This window comes from Alosa pseudoharengus, unplaced genomic scaffold (genome assembly GCF_046254945.1).
Source record: "Alosa pseudoharengus isolate Yale_2024_CS ecotype anadromous, Long Island Sound unplaced genomic scaffold, YU_APseudo_1.1 YU_APseudo_1.1_scf_14, whole genome shotgun sequence".
NCBI lineage: Eukaryota > Metazoa > Chordata > Actinopteri > Clupeiformes > Clupeidae > Alosa > Alosa pseudoharengus.
Genome location: NW_027468609.1, coordinates 7,396,100 through 7,423,124, shown reverse-complemented (window position 1 = coordinate 7,423,124; position 27,025 = coordinate 7,396,100). Strand labels below are relative to the sequence as shown.

Here is a 27,025-nt window from a genome sequence, read left to right as displayed (position 1 = left end):
AAGACTTTCTTGTAGGCATATGTGTCAGTAATTTAGTAGGATACCCAACACTCTCTTTGACCTAGCCTACTTTACAGTTGGGAACAAATTAGAGATCAAAAGTAGGCCCTACAGGCAAAGTGTTAGTATAATCTTGTGCATTTGTTTTTAGACCATGGAATCCTGTAATTCTTAGTCGTGTGAATTTACCATACAGTCTATGGAATTTACCATTCCAGGACACCACCGTCTGTCAATTGTTGTTAAATGTCTCTATATCATACTATAATTAATTGGATCTACAATTTACTCTCAATTAATAACAACCAATGGCTGCTGACCCTGTCCTATAAAGTTTACAACCAACCGTCATGTTGGACCTGCGTGATGTCACAAGGAAGCGACCCATTACTGCACAGATGTAACGTTAGCCAAACTCATGGATACAAATCTTATAGCGACAACTAGCGTATTTCAGCGAAGGCAAGTAAGTATTTGTTGACAAATTTGTAGTAATATTATACTGAGAGACATAGTAGTTTCTGGTCTACTGTCATTTGTCGGTATTTATTTATTCATTTGCTTTATCTTGGGGTTGGAAAGTTGTTTTCGCGGTGTAGCATTCTATCGGTAACTTATTGCTAACGTAAACTTAGGCAGCATCTATGGATAATTGTCAACATTGGCGTTAATATCAGATGCATGTGCTCCTTTAAAGCAAGAGATGGCTTAGTATATGATTATGTTAATGCAACTCATTTTAAAACTTGAATTTAAGGTTCGCGACATCCAAGTGAACTCTGATGGCAAGATTCACGTTAGCTGCAACCCACAACACAGGTCGAAAAGTTAGCTGTTAGCCACGCTTTCAAGTGTTAACCCAAACCAACCTTAGCAAGACATGCAAAAGACTGTTCAGTTAAGCCATAGATTTAGCAAGCTGATTAACTTGTAAGTTAGCTAACTGAAAGTCAACAATAAATAGAGGTAACTAAAGGTCTGCGCACACCGGATATGACACGAAAATGCGAAATTCGAACGTAGACACACGGGTTACGTCTGCTACACATTAAATGTGACCAAATTCCGATTTTGGCTCATATGGCAAACCTCAAATGTGCTGCATGGATTCTCATATGTTCAGAGTGGATTCAGGACTCATTCATATGTGGAAACAAATCGGATATGTCCAAATGCGACTGCAGTCTAAACCGGCATACAGATATTGCTGTTATTTTCATTTTGCGCCCTGCACATCGTTGAAAATGCCCACAATCTTTTTACATTTTCGCATAACATTACATGCAATGCTGCTTTCGCTTTCACGTGAACGCACGACTGGCATAATGGTGTAAGAGTAAAAAAAAAAGAAGACCGGGAAAAAAACAGAAGCCCCACTTGTCTGGACCTCGTCTGAGACAAAAAGGTCACATGAGAATTGCCTGGAATACCTGTACGAACTTTAAGGATTTGAGATTTGTTCTGCAGGTCCGTCTGGCCAAGAGGTCATTGAGGCCCATTTCCATTGTACCTCAAATACAATCGCTAATCCCACATGGACGTGTATTTCTTTGGAACTGAGTAAACAACGGCATGTGAAACCTTCGTTTAGGCTACAAGCTTGCTATGCCTTTGAAACGGGTTGTTAAGAGTATAATGTACCAATTTAATTTCACTGCTAATTTACTCCCTGCTGGAAGTCGTGAGTGAAAGTGAACCTTTTCCAGACCCACCCACAATTGTACAATAGTGAAAGTCTGGGTGTTCCCAGGATAACATGCCCAAAAACATGAAACGACCAAAAACAATCCGTTTTACCAAGCTCGAGTGGTCCCCAAACTATGGCCGGTCACCTCATTTCTCAGATCACAGATAAGAGACCCCATCCCCTACCCCCACCCTGCAGAAAATCCCAGACTGGCTGATGACAGCAGATTTGAAAAGCACCCATTATCACACCCCTCACGCACAAGGTTTTCCCTCAACACCCAACCCCCTCCCCCCGCCTTAACACCTAACCATCTGCAAGAAGGATGTGTGGTGGCACTTTCAGAAGCGGAGGATAAAAAAGGCTCCAGGACCTGATGGTGTGTCCTCCTCTTGCTGTGCTTGACACGCTGGTGCCAATCTTCACGCAGGTCTTTAACTGGTCCCTGGAGCTGTGTGAAGTGCCCTCCTGCTTCAAATATTCCATCATCCCAGTGCCTAAAAAAACTTGTTGGTAGCAATTGTTATTGTGTGCAGATCTCAGAGCCTAGGCTGCCTACAGAGACTCGTTTTTTTGACGGCCTGCTTATGGGTGGGCAGCTAGTGGATTGTTAGGAAAGATTAGATGAATGTGATCATTTATGTTTGGGTCTTTTTTTTGGCCCTGCAATCGCTGATACAACCTTTGTTATCATTTTGGCCTTGTTTCCACACGAACACTGCATTTTAGGTGACCAAAAACGGATCACTTTCAAAAACTGGTTCCAATGTTGTCTGGCAGTAGGAGCAAAAACTGTACTGTACTGGTGGCGTGCCTACTATCCCATGCCACTCGCCTACTGTCTCGCATCACTTGCCAACGGTTCCGTGGTTTAGGGTTGGCAAGTGGCACGGGACAGTATTTGATTGAGTGTCACCGGAAAATAGGCAAGTGGCATGTGCCACCAACAGTATTTTTTTGCTCCTATTGCTTCTCTTGTCTTTACCTAGGCCTACTTTACAGTATCATGGCAAAAGTCCTCATATCTGATGTTCTCCGTTTCCCGAGTACACACTAGAAGATGAATCTGGAGTTTTCAAATTTATCCACCTCAGAAATTGTTTTAAGACACCTGAGCTCACCTACCTCAAACCAGGTTAAAATAAACTTTAATGGCTGGGTTTCCTGTTTTCAGTATGCTGTGCTGCTAAATTGAAGCTGTGCTGTGCTGAAAAGTCTAACTTCAATGCTGGCAATCATTTAATTGTAGTCAGTATAGCCAATGTAATGTCAGGTGTTTTTGTGTTTCTAGTCATGGAAATATGCCTGTGGTGCACTATTGAGCGAGAGAATGTGGTGGAATTTCTGGAGCAGTATGCCGCCTCCTCCCTCAGCCAGGACCAATTCCAGACGGCCACAGAAGACTTGAATAATTGTGCTGACTGTGTGTCAGAGTACCACCTTGCTCGCTCTCAGGTGCCACATCTGCACAAGGTAAGCAAGCTGTAGGATCATTAGGTTATTACCAGGTTATTTAACAAAAGTAGGATCATTAAGTTATTACTAGGTTATTTAACAAAAGTAGGATCATACATGAAATGTAAAATAGTGTGTTATTACTGCTTATCACCCGGAGCAGTGTTTCCTCTAGGATTTTTTTAAGCAGTGGGGGCAGGCCTGTCCGAACTGAACTAGTGAGCTTCTTTTTAAACGGAACTGCGTGTTTCCTTTGCTTTACAGTGGCAACCGGGTGATAAGCGGGATAACGGCCTTCGAGGTGTGTCCAGTTATACGGAATTGATGGACTCCGGCGGAGGCTGCGCGTTTGGGAGTTCTTTGCCCCTTGCCCTTGTCCATTAATTCCGTATAACAGGACACCTCGGCGGCCGTTTCCTTACATCATGGCTCTTCATAATGCTGCAGAATGCTCCATTCATTTCAATGGGCCTTCCCAATGTTCGGTCGTCTGATATTTCTCGATAACAGACCGCTCTCAAGGAAAATGGGTTTTGTGCTTCTTATTCACATCTTTCATATCACTCCGCAAGTAAAGGAACTTTATTCAAAAGTGACTGCAGACAGTTGGATCAGCTGTGTTGTTCATTGCTTACCTGAGGTCATGCTTCACCACAGTAGGATTAACATTTAACAAATGGATATTACCATGAACCTTTGATTGCATTAGATTTGTGTAGTACACATTTTCTAAAGTTGCATTTTGTGAGCCAGAACGATGAAAAATTGTTTAAAAAAGAGAAATTAAAGTTGCATTTTATTTTTTGAAGAATATTAATTTCATTTTGGGTAGGCATAACTCTCACATTTCTTATCAAACTGTACTATGCACTTCTTTATTATGTGTCAAGTTTTTTTATGACCGATCATGAAATCATTTATCCTGACATTACTTTTTGTCATCAACCAATAGCATCTCTGGGTGCTGGAAACGTCACGCCTGTTAAGCCGTTTCTCTCAGATGTCCGAAGATGAACTTGAGGATGATCTCTTTATTGTGGAGGATAATCAGGAGAGGCCAGTATCAAAGATGACTATGGGGGAGTTTGAAGCAGCTCTGCGAACACCTCTCGTAGAGATTCTGCAGTATCCGTACCTGTTGGCGCATTCCAAATTGAGTGAGTTGCTCCAAAACGCATACCTGAATGTGATTCAGTAGGAAGAGCTTTGAACGGTCTAAGATCATATGGTTTACACAAAGTATCTGGTTGTGCCTTACATACTGTTCCAGTTACTGTTGCCTTTTATCCTTTGTGTTTGCTATTCCCTTGTGTTTATGCTCTGTATTTTGCCATTTTCAGGTGACATGTGTCTTGATGCACTGTGTAGAATTGAGTCCATTGACATAAAGGAGAAATATAAGGGCATCTACCTGTTGTTGGTGCACCCCAATGAGAAGGTAAATGCATATGTACTTTACACATAACTACATACTAATGCGCACAATCCCTTAAGTGCATTTCGTAAAGGTGCTGACACTTTCTGTCACTTGTCCATGAACATTATTTTTTCAACTTACAAGCATTCAATAAACGATGAATTTTCTTGAGCGGTGCTGACATAAAAGGAATTCAGTGCTGGGGGGTTGTATTGAAAACAGTGGAATCCAAGTACACTGCAGTAATGTATGTCTGTCTATGTACTGGAGGCCTTACACAACCCCTCTTATCTGATGACGAGGGTGTCTGTGCCTGTATCCCTTATACACTGCTCAAACAAATTAAGGGAACACTGTTCAATAGGAGTATAGCATCAAGCCAATCACACTTATGGGATATTGATCTGGCCAATTATATAACAGGTGGTTGTGAATCAGTTGCAACTGTTTTGGTGTCAATGAAATTAACTACAGGTGCACTAGAGGGACAACAATAAGACAACCCCCAAAACAGGAATGGTTTTACAGGTGGTGGCAACTGAATTTTTCCATCTTTATCCTGGGGGTCACGATTCCCCAAATTCAGATTTTCAATTATGTTACTATTAATGCATTTTTGTTTTACTTTTTTGCCTTATTTGCTTGTTTTGGGGGACATTTATTTTGATACGTCATTATTTTGAAACGGTTTAACATGGACGTGAACATGAAATGAAACAACACGGAACGATAATTTGATTGTTTCAGCACACTCTGAAAAGACACAAGGTGTTCATGGAATATTGCATTTATCAATGTGCATGTTATGCCTTAAAGTAAGCCTCATTTTGGACTGTAACTAGAACTCCTTTTCACTTGCTAAGTTGTGAATGAAGCATAAGCAGATACTGGCTTATGCTACCAGTATCTGGAGTCTATAGAGGTTGCACAGGTACTGTAGTCCAACTTCTCCAGAATGGTACACCAATACATCGCCAGAAGGATTGCTGTTTCTCCCAGTGCAGTCTCAAGAGCCTAGAAATTTGAGGAGACAGTCATTTGGTCTAGTAGCGCTGGCCAGGGTGGTAGAAGGTCCTTAAGCCAGCAGCAGGACCAGTATCTGCTCCTTTGTGCAAGGAGGAACTGTGGGAGCCCTGCTAAAGGCTTACGGCTTCCGCACACAGTTGCGTTCCGTCAACGCATGCCAGTGGGTGTTCCCGACGGTAGCTATGAAAATTACTTATGGTATAACCGTAATTTGATTGGCTGGTGCCGTCTGTTGTTCGCTTGTTCGCAATTTGATTGGCTGGTGCCGTCTGTCGGTGCAGCAACAGCTGAACTTTTTCAACGTGATCTACGGGAGCAACACGACGCAACGGACCCACAATTCAGTTCGGCAACGGATGACTTAAGCCCATGTAAAGTGAACGGGATGCGTCTCCAGTAATGCAACGCTTGTGTGCGGGAGCCGTTACAGAATGACCTCCAGCAGGCTGCTGGTGTGAATGTGTCTGACCACACTGTCAGAAACTGACTTCATGAGTGTGGCCTGAGGTTCTGATGGCCTAGAGAGACCTGTGCTCACTGCACAGCACCATAGAGATCAATTGGCATTTGCCATATAATACAAAATTGGCCGTTCAGCCACTGGCCCCCTGTACTTTTCACAGATGAGAGCAGGTTCACTCTGAGCACATGTGATGTGAAAGGTTCTGGGGATGTCATGGAGAACATTATGCTGCCATCAATGCAACATCATTCAGCATGACCAGTTTGGTGGTGGGTCAGTGATCTATGGAGGCATATCCTTGGAGAAACGCAGACGGCACCCTCACTGCTCTTAGGTGTTGGGATGAAATTTTCAGACACATTGTCTGACCCTGCACTGGTGCAGTGGGCCCTGGGATCCTCCTGGTGCACAACAATGGTCGGCCACATGTGGCCAGAGTGTGCAGGAAGTTCCTGGAGGATGAAGGAATTTATACCATTGACTATCCCCCACACTCTCCTGACTTAGTCTCAGAGTTGTTCTGGTGGATTTATGCTCTGCTCCAACACTGCCAGGTTGCACCAGACTGTGAAGGAGTACACTGATGGATGTGTCTACATCTGAGAGCAGATCCCCCCCCCCCAGGACGCCATCCATCGTCTCATTAGCTTGTTAATGCTTTGCACTTCTGATTGGCTGGGCTAGCTGTCAATCTGGGTGGCACTGGCCCACCCATGCCCTTATGTGGCTGCACGCCTGGCATGAAATAATGGCCCTTTTTGAAAGTAGTTCCTACTCTCTCCCTAGCCACTTGCACTCTGTTTGCGTGTTCACGTGCAGGGTCTGCCATATTAAGGGGTATTCGGAACCAATTACTGGTAAGTAGTAGCATGTTATGAACCCTTCAATGTCGCGTGAACACCAATGGTGATTTGTTGAGGGTCTGTCATGTATGCGGCACGTCATGGACATTTCATACTAATTTTAGCTCTGTGTGAGGACCCCCTGTAAACAAATCTATGGTTCCTTCATGACCTGTTTCCACTAGGGAGGGAAGTTTGTGGAGTGCGGCATTATGCTCTACGCGCTCATCAAGGAAACCTTATTTAGCTGTAAGGGGTATTCCCATCCAAGTGCACTTCATAAGCGAGGGGCTGTGGATGGGGACCAGTTTCGGAAAGGCCCACTGTTCAAACGTACTTCACAATATCTTCTAAAGGCCATGTGTCAGATCAAAAACGAATTCTTTCCAGATCATAACTCGGTAGAAGCATACCAATGGAAGCTTTGCATCAAGTGTGCTTTCATTATCCACCCTGCCCCCTCCCTAATATTTATTTATTTATTTTTAAATCACATTTATAGGTCAGAAGCTGGGCAATCGCAACGGCACGGATGTTGGGGTGTGTAGACCGTGATGATTTCTATGACGTGGAGGAGGTTCTGGCCTGCATGTTCTGTGTGCTTGAGCTGGGCATCTCTTTTTCTCTGGAGGACTCTGACCCACCCTCGGCCTGTAATGGCAAGCTCGCCTGCATGCCAACGCACCTCTATGACTCTAGCAATGTGAAAAACTACTGGCTAGGTGGGTAGATGCCTTATCCCATCTCTACTGTTTATCTTTTTTTCCCCTTCTTGTTACAAAGAACTAAGGCCTGTATTTGTGTCTCTGTCTCTATTTTGCTTATCAGGTATTTGCATGTTGTTAACGGTTTTGGATGCCCAGGCAATGAACTCGCTGTTTTTAGGACCTAACAAACAGACCAACATCCTGCAGTGCATCCTCAATGCTATGGAGGAAGATGGGAGAGGTACTCATTTATTTTAGTGTGTGCATTTCTGGAAACACACACGCACCCTTCTGCGTCTTTACATGCTTTTTGGTACATTAAATGTACCAAAAAGCATGTAAAGACGCAGACACAGACTTCTCTCCCATGAACCAGTGGACAAGTACAGAATCATGCGTTCACAGTTCAGACATATATTATTGCTTCTCAGAAATGTTCACTCATTGTATTTGCTTATGGTACCTAATTGCTTGGATGTCATGAACGTTATTATTTGTTATCTGTATTTAAATTAACCAAATGTGTGTTCATTCCGCATTTCTTTTGTAGAATTTGACTCCACTTCTGACCCATTCTGGCCAGCTCTTCAGTGTTTCATGGTGATTCTGGACCGCCTAGGCCCTCTCAGCTGGGGTTACATCGACCCTATCAAAGCCTTCAACACAATTACTGACAGCTGCAGCTATATATCAGAGATTGAAACAATCAGATCAAAGTAAGAGAAAATGGGTCATGGTTTTCTGATAGTTTAAGTTAAAATTAGCCACAAATTGGTGTAGTTGATAGGGCTGCACAATTATCGCAATCATAATCGCAATTCCCAATCGCAAAAGCTATAAATAATATTGTCACATTTCTGACTTTTATATCAGTTTCATCCTCATTGACTATGTCACTCGGATTGGTGGGTGTGTGTAGCTCATGAGGTGCACAGATATTCTTATTGGTGGTGGACGTGCTCACCAATCCGGGACCGTGGCACAAATTAAAGAGGCATTTGGAATATTGAACTGAATCAATTCATTGATCGCAATATCTGTCTGAAAAATCACAATTAGATGTTTTCCCCAAATCCTGCAGCCCTAGTAGTTGCATGTATGAATTTATATTTATATATTTAATATTATTTTTTTGCAGCACCCGTATGAATGTGAAGGAAGAGATTGAAGATGAGCACCTAGTCACTTGTAGTCAGATGGTGTATGCAACGTTCCTTCAACAAAAATCAAGTAAGGTAAGTACAACACAGGAAATGAAGATAATTATCACATGAATAAATTAGAGCTGCTTTTCAACCAAGGTAAAGGTGGAAAAAAAACTAGACTTTGACCTAGACTTGATGGTATGTATAGTATCCAAAACTTCAAAGAAGAACTAAAATCAGTTCCTGACTAAAGTCGTAATTTTCTGTTCTGCAGTCCAACAGGAGTCATCGAGCAGAGGGGCCTGACCAGCAGGTGTATAAAGAGATGGCATCCCTTGTCAGTTTACTCCATACAGAACTGGGGAAGGAGATGCACTTGTACAACAGCACATTCCTTTGGTTTATTCCCTTTGTGCGCTCCGTCATGAACATGGCTGAACTTAGCATCCATTACATACAGCCAGTGGTACAGTACTTGCGTGACCAAGTCAGAAAAATGGTTACCAAGTCCGCCATATGGGACAAAGTCACAGTGTTTTTTGCCTACCTCCTGGTCCATGTTGTGGAAATGCTTCTAACTGAGGGACGAATGGATATTTTGCAACACTGCTCGTACATGTGGATAAAGATTATTGTCAAGGGGGCCATGATTGACAACTTGGCTACAGGGGTATTTGAGCTGTCTGTATCCTCATCCTCCTCCATGTGGGGCTCTGGTCGATCCGCTGGGGGTGCGTTGACTAGTCTGAGCAGCACCCTCCACCTGGCATGCTTGAAAGTTATTCGTCTGGTTCTAAAGGAGGGAGGCCGTCTGGGCTCTGATGTACACCCTCGTGCGTTCCATTTCCTGAACCTGTTGAACAAACATCTACGTGATGCCACTCCCAGAGGGTTGAGTTTGTCATTATCTGAACAGAATGAACTCCAACATTGCCTTAAGCATCTAGCAGAAACGTTTGCAAAGAAAGTCCAAATGTCTGCCTCCACAGCAGCCTCTGTGTCTGCTTTACCCACTCCCCCAGCAGAAACTGCAGCAATGGAGTCCCCTTTTGTTGGACAAGCCCATCTGAATTTCATCAAAGAGGAGCCTATGTCGTGTAGTTCCCCTGTTAGGGACATGGACTGTACTTCTAATGTCACATCTGTCAAAGAGGAGCTAGGTGTGGAAATTCATCATCTGAAGCCTGACCTTGGGAAACTGCAGGCTATTCGTTCTCGTCTCCACGATAACCTGCCCAAGATGCAGGCCATCATGCAGAACAAACCAGCTGGAGACGATCATGTCAATCCACCTAGTCTGATCTCCGAAGGGAAAAGACCACCAGGTAGTCCTCGTCCTTCGACCTCTAACTGTGCATCACACTTACCAGATGAGGAGGAAGATGATGATGATGATGAGCCACTGCTTGTTATGCAGCAGCGTCTAATACAAGGGGAAAATGACGAGAGTGAGGAGGAATCAAATGCGAGCATTATAGTAATTTCCGATGAAGACATGGCCTCTGTAAGTTGTGTAGAGAGTGGTGATGACATGGGACCCCTGTTTCAGATTAAAAAGGAACAGGAGCATTTGGTAGAGAGCCCTGTCCGTGACTTTGATGGAGCTCTCAGCGAATCGCAAGTGTTCGAGTTTGAGACTCAGGAGAATGTTGCGACTGCTTGGAGCGACACACATTTTGATTTGGCAGGTTCATCAAAAGGCCCTATCAGTGCTGGCTTTGAAACTGAGTTTGTCAAACCGAAATCTCCCCCCAAAAAAGTTTCTTCAAAGAAACCGAAACCACCACCACCTATCATTGAGGCACAACCTTTGAGGAAGAAACGGACTTCAGCCGCTCGTCAAGCAGCCCAGGCAACAAATGTTGAAGCTACAGTTGACACACCAAGCACATCCCATGGTAACACCTCTACCCCGGTCATCGTTCCTCCTAAGAAAGTTCGAAAGCTTCCAGAACCCACGTCAACTGTGGAGCGCCTGGGATTGAAGAAGCGTAAAAGGATGGCATTTGACCTATCTCAGCGGTCCCGGGACTCTGTGGAAGAACTGCGCCGTCATGGCCAGACAGTGCAGGTGGAAAAGAAAGTAAAACAACATCGTATCCCCAAACCTACCTCAACCCACAAGACCATGGGGAAGAATCAAAAGCTGCTGGCCTCCCAGGAGATGCAGTTCCACAGACTGAGTCGTAATCAGCTACAGAAAGTGCCTTCTCAGAAGCAGACCACTCCCTTGTCTCCAACTAGGCAAGCCCAGACAGCCAGATCATGTATGAGTGAGGGAAAGAAGCAAGAGAGAAACGGTAATGATTCAAACTTGCAGAGCTGTGACTTGGATCAAAGATCTAATGGAAGTGGTGATGGTACCCCCACTGCTAGCGTTGCTGAGATTGACAATTGCGATGTTGAGGAACGGAAAGATGTTTTTGTTGACCATGACTGGAATCTTACTCTATGCGATCCCACAGACATGGAGCTCTGCTCCCAAATGGAGCAGTTTGATGAAGAGAATGATGATAATAATGATTACTATGATGACGTCTTCCTCACACAGAGGGATCCTGTTGATATGGACATTGATGATGATGATGATGAGGAGGAGGAGGCGCCTTCAGTGCCTTCATTACCTGTGGATCAACCTAAAGAGAATATATCTCCCTCTATGCTTCCCTCATTACCCCAACCTTCGACAGGACCTCTACCATGCACCAGTGATGACCCTTTGAAGCCTGACATACCTTCGATGACCCAGAAGAAGGCTAGGCCTTCTACCACAAAGATATACACCCCTAGTTCCCGCAGTGATACTCTGGTCCAAGATATGAAACTCCCACCTCCCAAACCAAAGATTTCCCACCAAGCACTTATGCCTCCGCCTCCTGTACCACCACCTAAACCACGCCCATCCGCTCCATCTATAGTCAGACCACCTCCCATACTCAAAGCCCCACCCCCCATACTCAAAGCTCCACCTCCCCCCTTGCGACCTGTTGAGCCAAGCTACAAACCTGCTCCGCAGCAGACCCCCACGTACAAGACATACCCCCGTGCTGAAGCATCCACCTCATCAAGCAGACAACCTTCATTCTCGCACACCTTAAGGGCATCCATCCTTAAGGCAAACATTCTGAAGTGGAAGTACAGCTTTTTCAAGGAGTATAAGCAGTTTGGCCCCCCAGAGGCTCTCTGTGATCTACCTCTAAAGCCTGTGCCACAGACCTTTCGGTCATTTATGGACTATTACGAGACATTTCTCCCTCTGCTGGTTACCAACACATTTGAAGAGGTTTGTCATTGTTCATATATTAATACATACTATGTGTTGCTGTCTGCTCTGGTATAGATAGATCTGTATGTAGAGGTTCTCAACCCTCCCCTGGCAAATATTTTTTCTCTCCATATCTGGATTCTTAACAGTTGTATGAGCTAATCACACTTAATCATTTAAAAGCCCTCAATTAACGCAATTAAATTGCATCGAAAAAAATCTGGGCATAGTCATCTAGCATTTTTTTTAGTTTCACATCTTTGAAAACATTGTGTTCAAGCCATCAATAATGGTCCCTCTAGCTGCGTTCACATCAACAATTTTTTATTTATTTATTTATTTATTTTAAATCGATTGAAATCATTCCCATTAGAGATTCCAACCAAACTGTTTACATGAACGTAAATAAAGGCATCTGTTTTTGGTGACTCGTGCCAAACCCTTTCTGGCTCATTTTCATCTCTAGGCCTTCTCTAGCATTGTTACACAACTTGCGTATTCAGCGTCTGGTTTGCTTCACAGCTGGTCAGTGATTGGCTGAGGGAGGACCGGGTCAAACTGAAGCTGATGGTTCAGTCTGTTGATTACGGCTCTTTGGATACTGGCCTCTTCACAGTCACCAATGCTAATTTTACTGGTAAAAAACCCCCTCCCTGTCTTGAATGCCTACTTTCTACACCATCTGCTTCTCTAGTCTTTCTCCTGCATTTGTCTTGCATCTCCATACCAATAAGAATAGTCAGCTGTCTGCCTGTGTGATGATGACTGAGCCTAAAAGTTTGAGTGGTACTAACTGTATGTGTCTTTAACAGCAAATCTGACACCACAGCAGGAGTCTCAACAGTTCTACCCAAAAGAGGACGACGTTGTGATCCTGTGGCTTCCACAAAACTCTCCTTCATATACTCACTCGCCCTTCAGCGATGAACACAAACCAGATGATTGTCAGCCACACTTTGGTGTCGTCTCCCGCAGTAATGTTATTATTGCAGGTGTGTGTGTGTGTGTGTGTGTGTGTGTGTGTGCATAAACTGAGCACTAAATGCAGGCTAATGCTAAACCCATGCCTAATGCTAAACCCATGCCTCTATTCTATTCTGTTTTGGGCTGCTGGAGGACAGGTTCGAGGCGAGACCTGAAACTGAAGGTACAGACACTTGGCAACGTGTTGTCCGTTGACAAGCAGCAGGTACAGTGTGAGGTGATTGGCAGTATGCTGAGTGCCATGCGGGAGCTCAATGCTCTGTGCCACATTCATGACAAGTCCTTAATTTCCACAATCCTGGCACCAGATAAGCACTTTGCACATTTCCTGCCTGCCTCCCAGCTTGACCCTAAGGTAAGAAAACATCCTATTTCATTTTTTGGGTATACAGATCATACAGCTTGTCCTTGCACACATAGATCTATAATATTGTTTTACAGTGTTTATTTTTTTCCCTCTTTCCTTAGTTTGAGGGATGTAATGTAGACCAGGCAAAGGCCATAGATTGTGGTGTTTCCATGGTGATGAGCAGACAGCCAACCCCCCAAATATGTATGATCCATGGGCCCCCTGGAACTGGCAAGAGTGACACCATTGTACACCTGCTCTATCAACTATCACAGGTGTGTGTGTGTGTCTGTGTCTGTGTCTGTGTCTGTGTCTGTGTGTGTGTGTGTGTGTGTGTGCGTGCCTATATGTATACAGTACAAATGATTTTTCTCAGTAACCATGGTCCAATAGCCTTGCTTATGATGCTGTGTTTGTAGCGTGGTGCAGCAGACCCCTCTGGGCAACAGCGTTTGCACGCACTGGTCTGTGCTCCCTCCAATGCCGCTGTTGACAATGTGATGAAGAAAATCATTGTGTTCTTCAAAGGACAGAACAAAGATGGAAAACACAAAGGTGCACTTTCATATGCATACACTGTTTTTATCTAGAGGAACTGAATGTCTGTACAGGTGATGAGAACATTGCTTCTGTCTTTGTAGGAAACTGTGGAGATGTTAACCTAGTGAGACTGGGCAGTGAAAGGACCATTTGTGAGGATGTTGTGGCGTTCGGTTTGGACAGTCAAACCAGGAGTCGAACAGGTGAGTCTCCTTGCACAGAGCTACACGCATTGCAACAGGTGCCCTGGCTCAGTTTTAACATGATTCTCATGTGGCTTGCATAGTAAAAGCACAGGTACATGCGAAGAGTATTGAGCAGAAGATTGCAGACTTGGAGCAGAACATGGATAACCTGAACCATATGTGTGCCATGGCCCAAGACCCAGCAAAGGTAAGTGTGTGCCTATCGGTCTCTCTATCCTTTCGAGAGGCAACTGACCTGAACTTGTTGAGCTCAGGCAACAATGTCATTCAATGATTGTGCATTACTGTACTGTGTTTCTGTGCAGGGAGAGTGGGGGTTTATGTAGGACAGGGATTCCCAAACTATGGTACACGAGCTTCCACTAGGACATACTGTACACTTAATCACATGTCTGATTTTTGCTGCACTGGGTGATTCAGCTGTGACCTTAAATATTTCGATCCTCACATGTTCCAAATTCATTCCTAATTGATCTTTGTACTGTTTACACTTTGCCATAAGAAATCTCAAGTATTATATGGTTGAGTTTTTCCTCTGTATAGTCAGGGTCCCTGTGATTTTCTAACCCTTGAGCCACTGAATGACTGTTTTTCTACATGGTCATCGCTATGTTTTCAATTCGCAGTGCTTAACTTGGTGCCCATTTATTTTGTAGCTTGCTCAATTGCGGGACAAGAATTCAAAACTGAATGAGGAGAGGGAGAAACTCAGTCACCAAATGAAACAGGTGAAACACATACACAGAACGAGAATGCTTTTTGAACATCAGAATTCTTTTAGTTAAGATACAAATGTAATGACAAAGAAAGGACAAGTTGTCTTCCATTTAAAGTGTATGGACAAACAGAAACCAACCAGCTAATAGGCTGTTTACAGCTTAACATCATTTTCAATAGTTTTTGTGGCCGAACTATGAACTCAAGACTATGGGCAGTGACTTGGTAGATCGGGTCACATTAATGACCTGACGATGACAAATGCACAGGTCCACCAAGTTGTACTTGTACAAACTAACCATCTTAAAACAGCTAGACTCATGACTGCCATGGACCTTATTACGGACCAAATGTATCATTCTAACATGGAAAGCCGTGCAGACTCAAGCATAGAAATCATCGGTAACACTTTACTTGACGGTATCGACATAAGAGTGACATACTAACCCTAACCTCTAACCCTAATCCTAACCCCAACCCCAGCCCTAACCCTAACCATAATTCTAAACCCTAATCCTAACCCTAACTTGTTATGACAAAAACCGAATGCATAAATGTTTATGACATTTTCATGACCGTGTCATGTCACTCTTATGTCGACACCGTCAAGTAAAGTGTAACCAAATCATCTTCCTACGAAGCTCATGTGTGATTAATGAAACGGATATTGCTGCAATTTGAATGTCAGTTCCTATATTCTTGATTTAGAAGCCTTGCCCTTAGAATACAAGGCATAGAGATGCATAATGCGTCCAAGAAGAAAATTATCTAACCTGGACATGGACACGACTGTGCATTTGGCATCAGAGAGTCTGAAATTATTTCTGTCAACAAAATAATTTCTGCTACACTTAAATTACAACTTACTAACTAATGCATTATTGCAAAACCATGCAATACGGTCATTGCATTTGTAGGCAAATGCGTTAATTGGTGGAAAACTAAAGTTGGCATGCTCTTTTGTGTACAAAAAACAATAAGGGAATGATTGCCTACAAGATGGACATGGCCTACAAGGAATTATGTTTAAGCTGTACAAGCTACTTTACAACTTCACAATTTAGAAATACCTATTAGAGATGTTTCACATTCAACCATTGCCTAAACAAACAAACCTTAACCCATTTTCCTCCCAAGTTCTTCAAAATGGTTGAATTGACAGTGAAACGGATTGTCGTTAATGTTCCTGTATGAAATTCTTCCTATATGCACACATACAACAATGCATGGACACTTTCTTAGATACAACACGTGATTCTTATGCTCGTTCAGTTACTTCGCTCCAAGAAGGAGCCATAGATACTCCACATGTAAACACAATACATCTTATACTGCCTTCAGCATCTCTTGCCATGGTATGCTACTCCACATGATCACTAATATGTCAACAACTATTTCTTGGAGAGCCAGGACCATAATACTTGTCCGCTTCAGGCAGAATTCTCTACACTCATGACAATAAAGGTCGCATGATCTTTATTTGAGTCGTGACCTAGAGAGAGCAAATTTCAGATGGAGCACCATTGATGCACAGGATCATTTGGGTTTCATTAGTAAACCTTTATAGTAAAAGAGAACTAAAATATGTTGTAAGTAAACTGACATCAAAGCATAAAGATGATAAAATACAACTGTAATGTTACTCACCTCTTTCATAAAAGCTGGTTAGTAAACACTTCTAGTTGATGGAAACTGTTTATTAATCACTTCTAATGTATAAAATCTTGTTCTTGATCTTAGTAATACAATCATTACCACATACATGAGGTATCTAGTCTTTGTATCCAATTCTAGTCATTGTATTCAACATTTCTGTCATCTCCTCTACCTTAACTGCACTCAACAGGTTCAGCAACAGTTTCCACAGCCTCTCATTCAGCAAAACATGCAACAGGTCATTCTGACCTCAAATCACTGAACAATCCCTTCAATGCCCAATATGTCTAGCTCAACAAATGTTGCCACCACTGCTGGCTTTGAGGTATGTCTGGTCTGTCTATAACAAAAGGCATGTCTGGTCCGTCTCTTGTCCACAGTGCAAAAGTGGGAGGCAAAACACGCAGCGGCTCATACTGCAGGAGGCCAACATCATCTGCTGCACCCTGAGCACCAGCGGAAGCATTGTGCTGGAGTTGGCCTTCCGCCGTCGAGGACGTGTACCGTTCAACTGTGTCATCATTGATGAGGTGAGGCCAGGATCAGCTCTGGGCAATCTGTTAGTGCTTTGTCCTGAGGGGTATTCCATCAACCTCGCTAAAGGCCAAACCTGGCTTTTTTCGACAATACTTTGGAGTGAACCCTTTTAATCTACAGTAAGAACATAGGTTTTAGTATAGACAGTTTTGAATAGCCATATGCCAAAGTTGTTTTTGAGTTTAGCCTATACTATTTATTCATTCACTGGTTTTGTTCAAGAGTGAATACAATCAAACTCTCAATTGATTTCAAACCATTAGCATTGTTGTTTTAAATGTTTTATGTCAACTATCTATTTTTTTTCTCTCTGTTAAATTTTATGACTTTCGATGAAAATCCTGTAGATGGCTCTTCCAAATCGAACAGAAATCGTCTAGTATTGTCTTAATTTTACGACATATCCTGTTTTCGTCAATCTACTGTTTTGGTCTACTTTTCTATCTCGTGCACGAGCAGAGATGAAGCTGACCTAAACCTCGCTTGAATAAACGAGGCCAAGATGCCGCTAACTTGAGTTAATGGGACGGCTTGAGCCCCAAGTGAAAGTCTATGCAAGTTCAAGCCAGGCTATTTCTGTTAAGCGCCGCCTTCATTAGCGAGGTTGATGGAATACCCCTCTGCACTGTGGTCGCTAGTAATATATCTGTTTTTTTGTGTGTGTCACAGGCAGGTCAGGCCAAGGAGACTGAGACTCTGATTCCTCTGCTGTTTCGTTGCCCCTCGCTTGTCCTGGTGGGAGATCCTAACCAGCTTCCACCAACAGTCATATCACAGGTATTGCCCACAACTTACCAGAGAAGTGCTTTAACTTGGTGTGTGGAGAAGAGACACTTATTTGCCACCATATACTATGGTTCAGCTCTCCTGCTCATTTCGCTCCTTTCTTTTCTTATCTGATAAAATGAAAATGTGAATGTGCATGCACGCATGCGTGTTCCTGCGCATGCAGTATGGGACTGGTCTTGGACCTCCCTGCCCGTCCATGTGCATACATGAAAAGCCTAACCCCACAGCCACACTAGCTACAAGACCCAGACAAAGGGATAGGCTGCCATTAATTTTCAATGGAGTGGGAGTTTCACAGTGACGAGAGAAGTGGTCGTTATGCCACCAGCTACGTGGGGCCAAAATAGACAAGAAGTCTACTTTAAGCAAATGCTGAGCAATGAGACGGCAACTGAGTGAAAGCATGAACTTTCTTCTCTGAACAAGAGCTGTAGCTTTTCTCACTTCTGCTATCCAGCATTGCCAAACTCATCATTGCCTGTTCCGAATGAAAAGCCCCCAACCTCTTACTATATAAAGGCATAGGCCTAAGGCCTCTTAGGTCATGAACCATACATCTGTACAATCTTTGTACATGCAGGCTTTAAAAGTATTTGACAAAAAGCCATTCAGGACCATCATTGTAAGATTCTGGAAAAACAATTTTCTTAATTTTTGGCGCCTTTAGAGTTTGTTCAAATCTTTGCAGTGTGCAGAATTCTACATGACTTGGCTCCCACCTTGTACATGATTTTGTGTATTTCCGCTCTGTACCTCTGTAAGATCTGCCCTCCAGTCACCTAGCGCATTCACCTGTTAATTTGGTGCTGATTGAGCGAAGACCGAGATTCAGCTGTCAATGCTTTAATTTGGTTAACTATCAGAAGCACTTACGTGTGCAATGTAAGCTGAGCATTAGTATGATATATTGTCATCTTAAATATTAACTGTGAGTAAAATACATGTTATGCTGTTTTTATCAATGACAACGTCACTTTCGGTTCGTTATTACATAATGAACCATATTGTTACATTTTGATTAAAAAAATCGCAAGACCCGTATCTTGTAATAACAACCACAATATGTAATAACTTGTATGTAATAACTTATTACATAATGCGGCAAAATATTTCATATTGCATTCAGGCAGTTTATTACATAATGCAGCAGATTATTACAAAATGCGGCAGTTATGACAATGACGTGATATTTATTACATTTTATAGAGTTATTACATAATGCGGTGTTACAGGGTGCGCACAATCTGAAGTCTAAATCATGATGCCATGTTCTTTATATGATGCATAACGTCACAGGGCCTCCTAGTTTCCATACGTCATGTCAAATCAGAAATCAGGGTTCTCCCCCTTGACAGGTGATTGACATGTTGACAAGTCAATCAGGGCCGTGGTCAACCTAGTCACCTAGTTCCATTTTTTATTAGTCATCATAATATGATGTTTTTGTGTTTTGTGCACAAGGGAGCTGTTGTAATCGTCTTGTTCCCTACATCCAGGCGATCTCATGCATTGTTTCGCTTGTCGGTGCATGGGCTCATCACATGAGTTTTTAGGGGACATGGCATCAAGTTTTCTACTGCAGAGTGACTCATAGGCCTTTTTCATCAGAAATTTACCACATTAACTTTGCACTATTAAATCTAAAATATGTCGGAGCTCATGTACGATCTATCTGCCAGCCACCTACTTTGCCTTAGCAAGCAACTACTTTCACAGCACAGCCTTGTTTACCAGCTCGTAACAGCAGTGAGAGCACCAAGCAAGCATCAAGGACAAGAACATTAACCTGCATAAAGTCAAACACAACATGAAAGGAAGAGTATGGATGGAGGTGGGAAGCAAATAGAAAGGATAAAGCAGCTTAAATAAAGCACGCTGGTCGCAGTCAACATTTTAGAGTGGCCCAGTCCAGACCTCAATCCATGAAATAGTGAGCACAAAGCCAGAGTGATGGCCAAGAATCGTTCCTGCCTCAAACCGGATAGCTGTTGAAAAGGTGTTCTAAAATCACTGGAAACGTTCTCTTGGGCCATATTGCTAAATTTAGTCATCTGTTTCATACCATTCTGACTGCCACTGAGAATACAGATGCCTCAAACAACCAGCTGGGGTGCTGGGGAGTTCTATTTTGATGACCCAGAGTGATTATGCCAGGTGGTGTTTTGTCAGAAGGAGGCATTGATACAGTATGCCCTATCCCTCCTGATAGGACTGAAAGGCTGTTGTTTGTTCAAGGCCAAGTCTAGAGGGAGATGCAGTTTAGAGGTGTCTGATGGCAGAAAGCATTTTTGTGCAAAGATACTCCAGCAGTTTATTACACACATACCCCCCCCTTTTTTTTTGCTTACATTTCATGGCGCTAAACCTTATCTATGACCTTTCCTGCCAGCTCTGCTCTTTCACTAAACCAGTCTTCCTTTCTCATACACTAACGATACTACCTACTTCAGTTTCACAAAATAATGATATTCCACAAAAAAACATACAAAGATATATATATATATATATATATATATATATATATATATATATATATAAAAGGGTAATTCCACGCCAACTCAGCCACCCATGTACATGACACCTCTCAGATTTTGCTGAAAAGCGGTGAATATATGCCTTATGTTACCAAACAAAGGAATCTGAAGTTTCAGGTCAATATCTCAAACGGTTTGCCCGTGGTGTCCATTTGAATTTCGGGTGCCACGGGCCTAATTGACACATTTCATATATTGCCATTTTTGGAAGCCCATAACGTCTGTTCTAATAGTGGTAGAGGGCTGGAGTTGATGGAGGGTCTCTTTCATGGGGGATAAGGGGTTAATCCATGACAGTCTCAGTATTTAATTGTTTGCCATCACTGAGGATAATACTAAGTTATTTCCACTATTTTCATGCTTTATCATCACTAAATTTTCCCTGATCTACATTCCAGACTTCTGGAAACAATGTCCAAAATGGTGCATTATGAAGAATAAAATTCATATTATCGAGCTTAAAAGTCAAAAATTTTATTTCATTAAAAGAAAGAACAAATATGTATCTTTATCTGGTATAAATCCCATTAGGATCATCAAGTGCCCACATGGTCATTTGGGGGTCCAAATATGGGGTTCCAAGAGTCACCTCTGCCGGAGAGGGTTTTTGGACCCCCATGAAACCCCCACCAGTGGTACCATACCCTTCAAATTAATTTTGGCAAGAGCAAGGTTCCCACATATAACAAATAATCCTGTTTAGAATAAATATGATCATTAATTGTGGTGCTACGGCCACCCAAAAAGTGAAAAATCACACATGCCATCAACATTTTTTGACTTTGGTGACCCACCTCTCACCCAAACAGTAAGGAATGTTGATTCTGCCTCCAGAATTGTGTAGGACCGGCTACAATGAACTACCACACCAGTTTCCAGCCTTCTACCACTTAGAACAGACGTTATGGGCTTCCAAAAATGGCAAAGGATGAAATGTGAAATTCCAATGTGTCAATTAGGGCCGTGGCACCCGAAATTCAAATGGACGCCACGGGCAAACCGTTTGAGATATTGACCTGAAACTTCAGATTCCCTCGTTTGATAACATAAGGCATATTTTCACCGCTTTTCAGCAAAATCTTTTATTGGCTGTTTTCACATGGAATGACCCAAGATACCACAGTTTCTGCTTTTTGTGTTTCCATAATTAGAGTTGTGTTTGAGTAGTTGCCTCATTTAACTCGCTAAGAGAAAGTATGGCACGCATACACTTGCTTCATTGCATTTGATAATGCATGCCTTCTAGTCAGTATTGTGCGTCTTCTTTTTTTCTTTTGAAGTTTATGTTCTGTTTTTGTGTGTGTGTGTCTGTCAGAAAGTGAAGGAGCTAGGGTTTGATCAGTCACTGATGGCTCGACTGTACAAATGTATACACCGTCTGAGCCCCCCACGCATCCATTTCCTGAGTCAGCAATACAGGATGCACCCAGACATCTGCTCCTTCCCTTCCAGATACATCTACAACAACTTACTCAAGACCGATAGGTGAGGCACACAGTTACTGTACTGTCCAAGCACATCTTCCTAAAGTGAACATTCAACTAAATACTTTTTGAAACAATGCTGCAACTTATGGGAATGACAGATGATGTATGATCCATATAAAGGTTTAAGAAACACCAGAATGAAATTACAAATGAATAAGCCATAGTAAAATGCTTCAGGAAATTCAAAGTTAAGCTCAAACAACTGGTTGAAATTTGTATATTGAAATCTTAACCTTTTTCACATTGCATATCATATTTCCATTTCTGGTAAATATAATGTATTTTGATTCATTTTCAGAACGATCGCTCAGAATCGCTGCTCTAAAGACTGGGCTTGTGAGTCCTACAGGGTGTTGGATGTTGCTGATGGACAGGAGATGAGGGAGAGGGAGTATGTCATCACCTTAAAGAAATGCATTTAAAAAATAAGCATGTGCTGCTCCATTACTTATGTTGACAATTTCTCTGTGTGTGCATGGCAGCTCATATTTCAACCCTAAGGAGGTGAAACTGACTGTAGAGTTAGTGCAGTTGGTCGTTGAGAGGTACCAGAACCGCAATTGTTCCCAGTCACTTCAAAAAGTCATTGGGGTCATCACGCCGTACAGTGGACAGAAGTTTCGGATTCGCGAAGCCCTCCGGAAAAAAAACTTGACAAAGTCAGTGTTGAACACACTCGCACACTCAATCTCACAACAGTAATTCATGGTTGAATAATATAAAAAAAAATAGACACATTTAACAAAAACATACACTGAATTGATGATTTTTGTATTTCTGTTGTGTTAGGGTGGTGGTGGACACAGTCGATGGCTTTCAGGGTAGGGAGATGGACTGCATCATTGTGTCCTGTGTGCGAGCCAGCAACGAAATGGGTTCCATCGGGTAAGTTTGTGAGCGTGCGCAAGTATGCCTGCAAAAGCATTAGTACTTGTGTTTGTATACATTTTTCCTTTTCCTCAATGCTTTGTGACCTGTCTGGGATTGAACTTCCAAGGTCATCTACTAGTTGTGCTTTTCTGTTGTGTTCTGTATATGTTCAAATATGCAAACTGTCCTCAAAACATGAGGAACTAGACTGCATACCAGGCGGCGCAGACCTCTGCCAAGGTCAAATGTAACTGCTTTTACAACCTTAGCAGGACTGAAACTTAATTCCTCAGGCTTAAGTAGCCGTCGACCAATAGATACCGCAAAACTGCTTATCTAACCAAGTGTTATGAGCTCGTTTCCTATAAGTAACCGTCCAATCAGAATTGGTGTTCACCTCCTCAGCAGTTGACTGATGTTTTGGCATGATGGTATATTTACTACCATATTTCTCTTAAGATTCAGTCAGGACGATGGAATATCAGGATCCAGGCTTTTATTCTTTTCAATGAGGGGCCAGTGCCCCTCAAGGGAGAGGTACATGTTTGAGTCACCCCATCATGGGTTTCACCAGTATTCTCTGACTACAGAAACAAATCTACCATATTTAAGTTACACACAGAGAAGGAGTGACCTACTAGTGTGCAATATAAAGGTGTAGTGTGTGGGGATGTGGTCTCTTGTTGTTGTGTCATCAGGCCTGGTCCGCTTTATTATTCTTTAATTAAGCTTCAAAGGCCTGGCCACATATTGTTTTAACACCCCAACTTGCTCATGGCCAAATGGTGACAATAGGAGGTCTGCTCCCCCATCCTTGCTCCCTAGTCTATACAATAGAGTCACACCTGAGGATAAGCCAAAAGTTCCCTAGACAGTGCCTACTGAATTCTAATCCTTCAAGGATAAACAATGGATACACTGCATACAGACCAAAGGCACACACACAGGGTACACATGGGTACAAAAATCACAAATGACCATAAGAAGTACACAGTATGTACATTTACAGAAATGATTCTGATTCACAACACTTTCAGGCAAACCAACCAGGGATGTGAGATCAGTTAGCCTTACATATATTTTCTGTACAAAGTGTTCTTGGGTAAACATTTCTCTATCATCAGATAACCTAATATTCTATTTTGCTTATTAAATGCACTTGTGAACTGCTGACACAGACTGCAGTTAGTAATAATCAGCAAAACAACAGGAAAAACCTGAGTTATGGAAAGTAAAGGGCTGACAGACAGACAAACATTTATCTGACCGCAAACAGTTGCTAAGTTCAGGTAAAAGTCCTTTTTACATGAAAACAAATTTTGCATTTCAATTGGATATCAGGGTCCAGTCAAGGTTCAGTTTCATGGTTCCACAGTCAGTGATTTGGGGTGCCATGTCCCCTGCTGGTGTGATTTATCAAGTCCAGAGTCAATGCAGCCTTCTACTAGGAAATGTCTAAAGTTCTTCATGTTTCCATCTGCTGACGAGCTTTATGGAGATGCTGATGCTTTTCCAGCAGGACTCGGCACCTGGTCACAGTGCCAAAACTGCTAGCAACTAGTTTGCTTACCATGGTGTTACGGTGTTTGATTTAGGGCTATGGGTGATATGACCTTAAAAACAATTCTGATTTTTTTTCACAAACTCGATTTACGATTTTAATCAATTTTTTATTTTATTTTTATTTTTTCCCCCCTGCAAATTTCAAATGACAAATGTTCAAAACAAATTATGACCCGTTTTGTTCATTTTTCCCTTTGGAATTTTATCTAGTTTGGAAGTAGACCAATTAATTCTTTGATGGTAACAGACAAGTTGGGTTAGAGGGTATAGTGCAGTTATCAGGCCTACTCTGGCATTTCCAATATCATTAGTTTAAACATTGTGCAGCAGGCCTAAGCCTTTTGAATGACCTCACTAATGAGCTTTTGACATCAGGTCTGGTTTATGTTTGCTACCCATCAGCAGCTGGATAAAGTTTGGTGATGGAATTTGAAGAGAATATCGATTTAGAAACAAGATCCAGATCTGACTGAACATGAAGCATGTTCGTATTGTAAGATCTGACTGAACATGAAGCATGTTCGTATTGTAAGATCCAGATCTGCGCAGCGCTCGTGCTCATGCTCACTCTACATGTCTACATCACAAATCCTTCTGCTGCTCAATAGTACATAGGCCCTTTTTGGATATTTATTTTCCAGTCCCATGATAGTTTTTTTTAAGTAGTCTGTGATCAATGACTAACTGTAACATTTCTTTTAGCAAATAATAGTGGTAATTCTATAATTACCAATACAATGCATATACTGCCCAAAAAAATTAAGGGAACACTTACAGTTTTCCACAATTGTTAAAACACATTTTTTGAAACTTTCCACCCTTTATTCTATTCTCAAACTACATTCACAGAATGTCTGACAGTTCTTGCAAAACAAAACACTCGCAGTTTTACTTGTGCTCAGAGCCAAACCGTGTCAGAGTACTGATCCAGTGGATGATTGAAGTGTTCCCTTAATTTTTTTAAGCAGTATATTTTAGTTACTCTCCTACTTTTTGGATAATAATTACTCTGTTAACTTTTATTTTTTTTTTTTTATTTTTTTTGGACAGCACTTCATGTGTATGCTACTAAATTCACTGTGGATGCTGTGTGTTAGTTTTCTAGGGAACCGCCACAGAATGAATGTCACAATCACCAGAGCCAAATACAGCCTTTTCGTTTTGGGACACCTGCGCACCCTGAGGGTAACATGGGCATGCACATCCATAGCATTCATTGAATTTTTTTTATTTTTTTTAACACATTTCGGTATTGCCCTGATAATGCTATACATTTTCCCTTGTAGGAACACAGCGACTGGAAGGCTTTAATAGAGGATGCTGAGAGCCGTGGGACCATCATAACAACGAAGGAGCAGCATTTCAAAACCGATGCCCGAAAAATATTTAAACGAGAGACCCTCCCCCTACCTCTTCCCCCTCATAGGACACAAGATTGGCCTTCAAATCCCTCCAACAGGTCCCAGTTGTCACGATCAAACAGCACGCCCCCTTACTCAAACACCTCCAGGGTCAACTCAAACTTCAGGGCTCCACAATCCACAGAGCGCCCCCGTGACCCAAGGTCCAGTAATACATCTTCAGGAACGATTTCCTCCAGGCCGGCATCCTCCTCCACAGCCAGGGCACAGGATCCCACAGATCGGCCCCGTGACCCAAGGTCCAGTAATACATCTTCAGGAACGATTTCCTCCAGGCCGGCGTCCTCCTCCACAGCCAGGGCACAGGATCCCACAGATCGGCCACAATCCACAGAGCGCCCCCGTGACCCAAGGTCCAGTAATACATCTTTAGGAACGATTTCCTCCAGGTCGGCATCTTCCTCCACAGCCAGGGCACAGGATCCCACAGATCGGCCCCGTGACCCAAGGTCAGGTAATACATCTTCAGGAACGATTCCCTCCAGGCCGGCATCTTCCTCCACAGCCAGGGGAAAGGATCCCACAGATCGGCCGAGAGACCCTCGGCTGCAGGGCAGCTCCTTGAACACTGCCCCTTCGAGACATCCGAATCTCAGGGTTAGCAGGGACAGGCATGACTCTTATGAACATGACCGACCGCGACCCAGTCCGAACGATTTGGTGTCTAGTTCCACGGTCGAAAGAAGCAGCTCCTCTCATCGGACCCCTTCAGATTACTCGAGGAGGGAGAGGCACTAGTATCTTTTTCCCCCTTTTTTAAAAACCTTATCTCCACACTGGGACTTTTGTGGATATATACTTTGTATATACGAATTGTACATACTTTGCCAGAAATAACATACTTTTATTTTTATCTACCTTTTAATTGTGAAAGTGTGTTGACACTGTTTTGTTTTTGTCTTTTTCCATATCTGTTAAATGGCTGACTAAGACTATGCTCGCACTACCCATACAAGTTGCATTAAGTTGATCTTTATGTGATCAGTCACCGTCTCCATCCAAACAGAAAGGCCTTTCAACAGGGACATGCACAACAGACACCTGAAGACCCTGTTTTTACTGGGGCTTTTGTGCTGTAGGAAAATTGTAGGAAACCTGAATTTGCACATAGTACTTGGCGCTTCAAATGGGCAAGCATGTTTTATAGGCTTTAGTACAGCACAGCTTCAGCAGTGGGCCTCAGTTTGAGATTCATCGTGCCTTAGTTTCTTTGAAAGGAAGTTCTTTTTTTATAGAAAGAAAGAATTTTACAGGAAGGAAGAGTGGTTTTATAAATTGCATTCAGTTTGTTTGTCAGTATTCATCTGTGTCTGACGGGACTGTGCTGGAGTCTTTGTAGAATTAAATCCAACTACTTGTATTTTA

The 27,025-nt window shown here is 42.6% G+C and overlaps 1 protein-coding gene across 1 annotated transcript; it reads left to right on the top strand.

The window, feature by feature from the left end:
* The first annotated feature begins 384 nt into the window (after window positions 1-384).
* On the top strand, window positions 385-27,025 carry LOC143122785 (putative helicase senataxin). Its single transcript, XM_076283665.1, has 25 exons — window positions 385-466; window positions 2,979-3,160; window positions 4,095-4,299; window positions 4,483-4,580; window positions 7,393-7,612; window positions 7,719-7,838; window positions 8,148-8,313; window positions 8,736-8,832; window positions 9,017-12,025; window positions 12,530-12,644; window positions 12,820-12,999; window positions 13,129-13,346; window positions 13,460-13,615; window positions 13,760-13,895; window positions 13,982-14,083; window positions 14,167-14,273; window positions 14,743-14,814; window positions 16,840-16,989; window positions 17,666-17,773; window positions 21,635-21,804; window positions 22,105-22,197; window positions 22,289-22,465; window positions 22,596-22,691; window positions 25,337-25,424; window positions 25,526-27,025. The coding sequence occupies exons 2-25, from the start codon at window positions 2,981-2,983 to the stop codon at window positions 26,396-26,398; spliced, it is 6,936 nt and encodes a 2,311-aa protein (XP_076139780.1). The 5' UTR covers window positions 385-466; window positions 2,979-2,980; the 3' UTR covers window positions 26,399-27,025.

Coding starts and splice junctions, on each gene's coding strand:
- LOC143122785 (XM_076283665.1), top strand. CDS start 2,981: ATGGAAATATGCCTGTGGTGCACTATTGAGCGAGAGAATGTGGTGGAA. Junction 4,581..7,392: donor TGGTGCACCCCAATGAGAAG/GTAAATGCATAT, acceptor TCACATTTATAG/GTCAGAAGCTGGGCAATCGC. Junction 7,613..7,718: donor TGTGAAAAACTACTGGCTAG/GTGGGTAGATGC, acceptor TTTGCTTATCAG/GTATTTGCATGTTGTTAACG.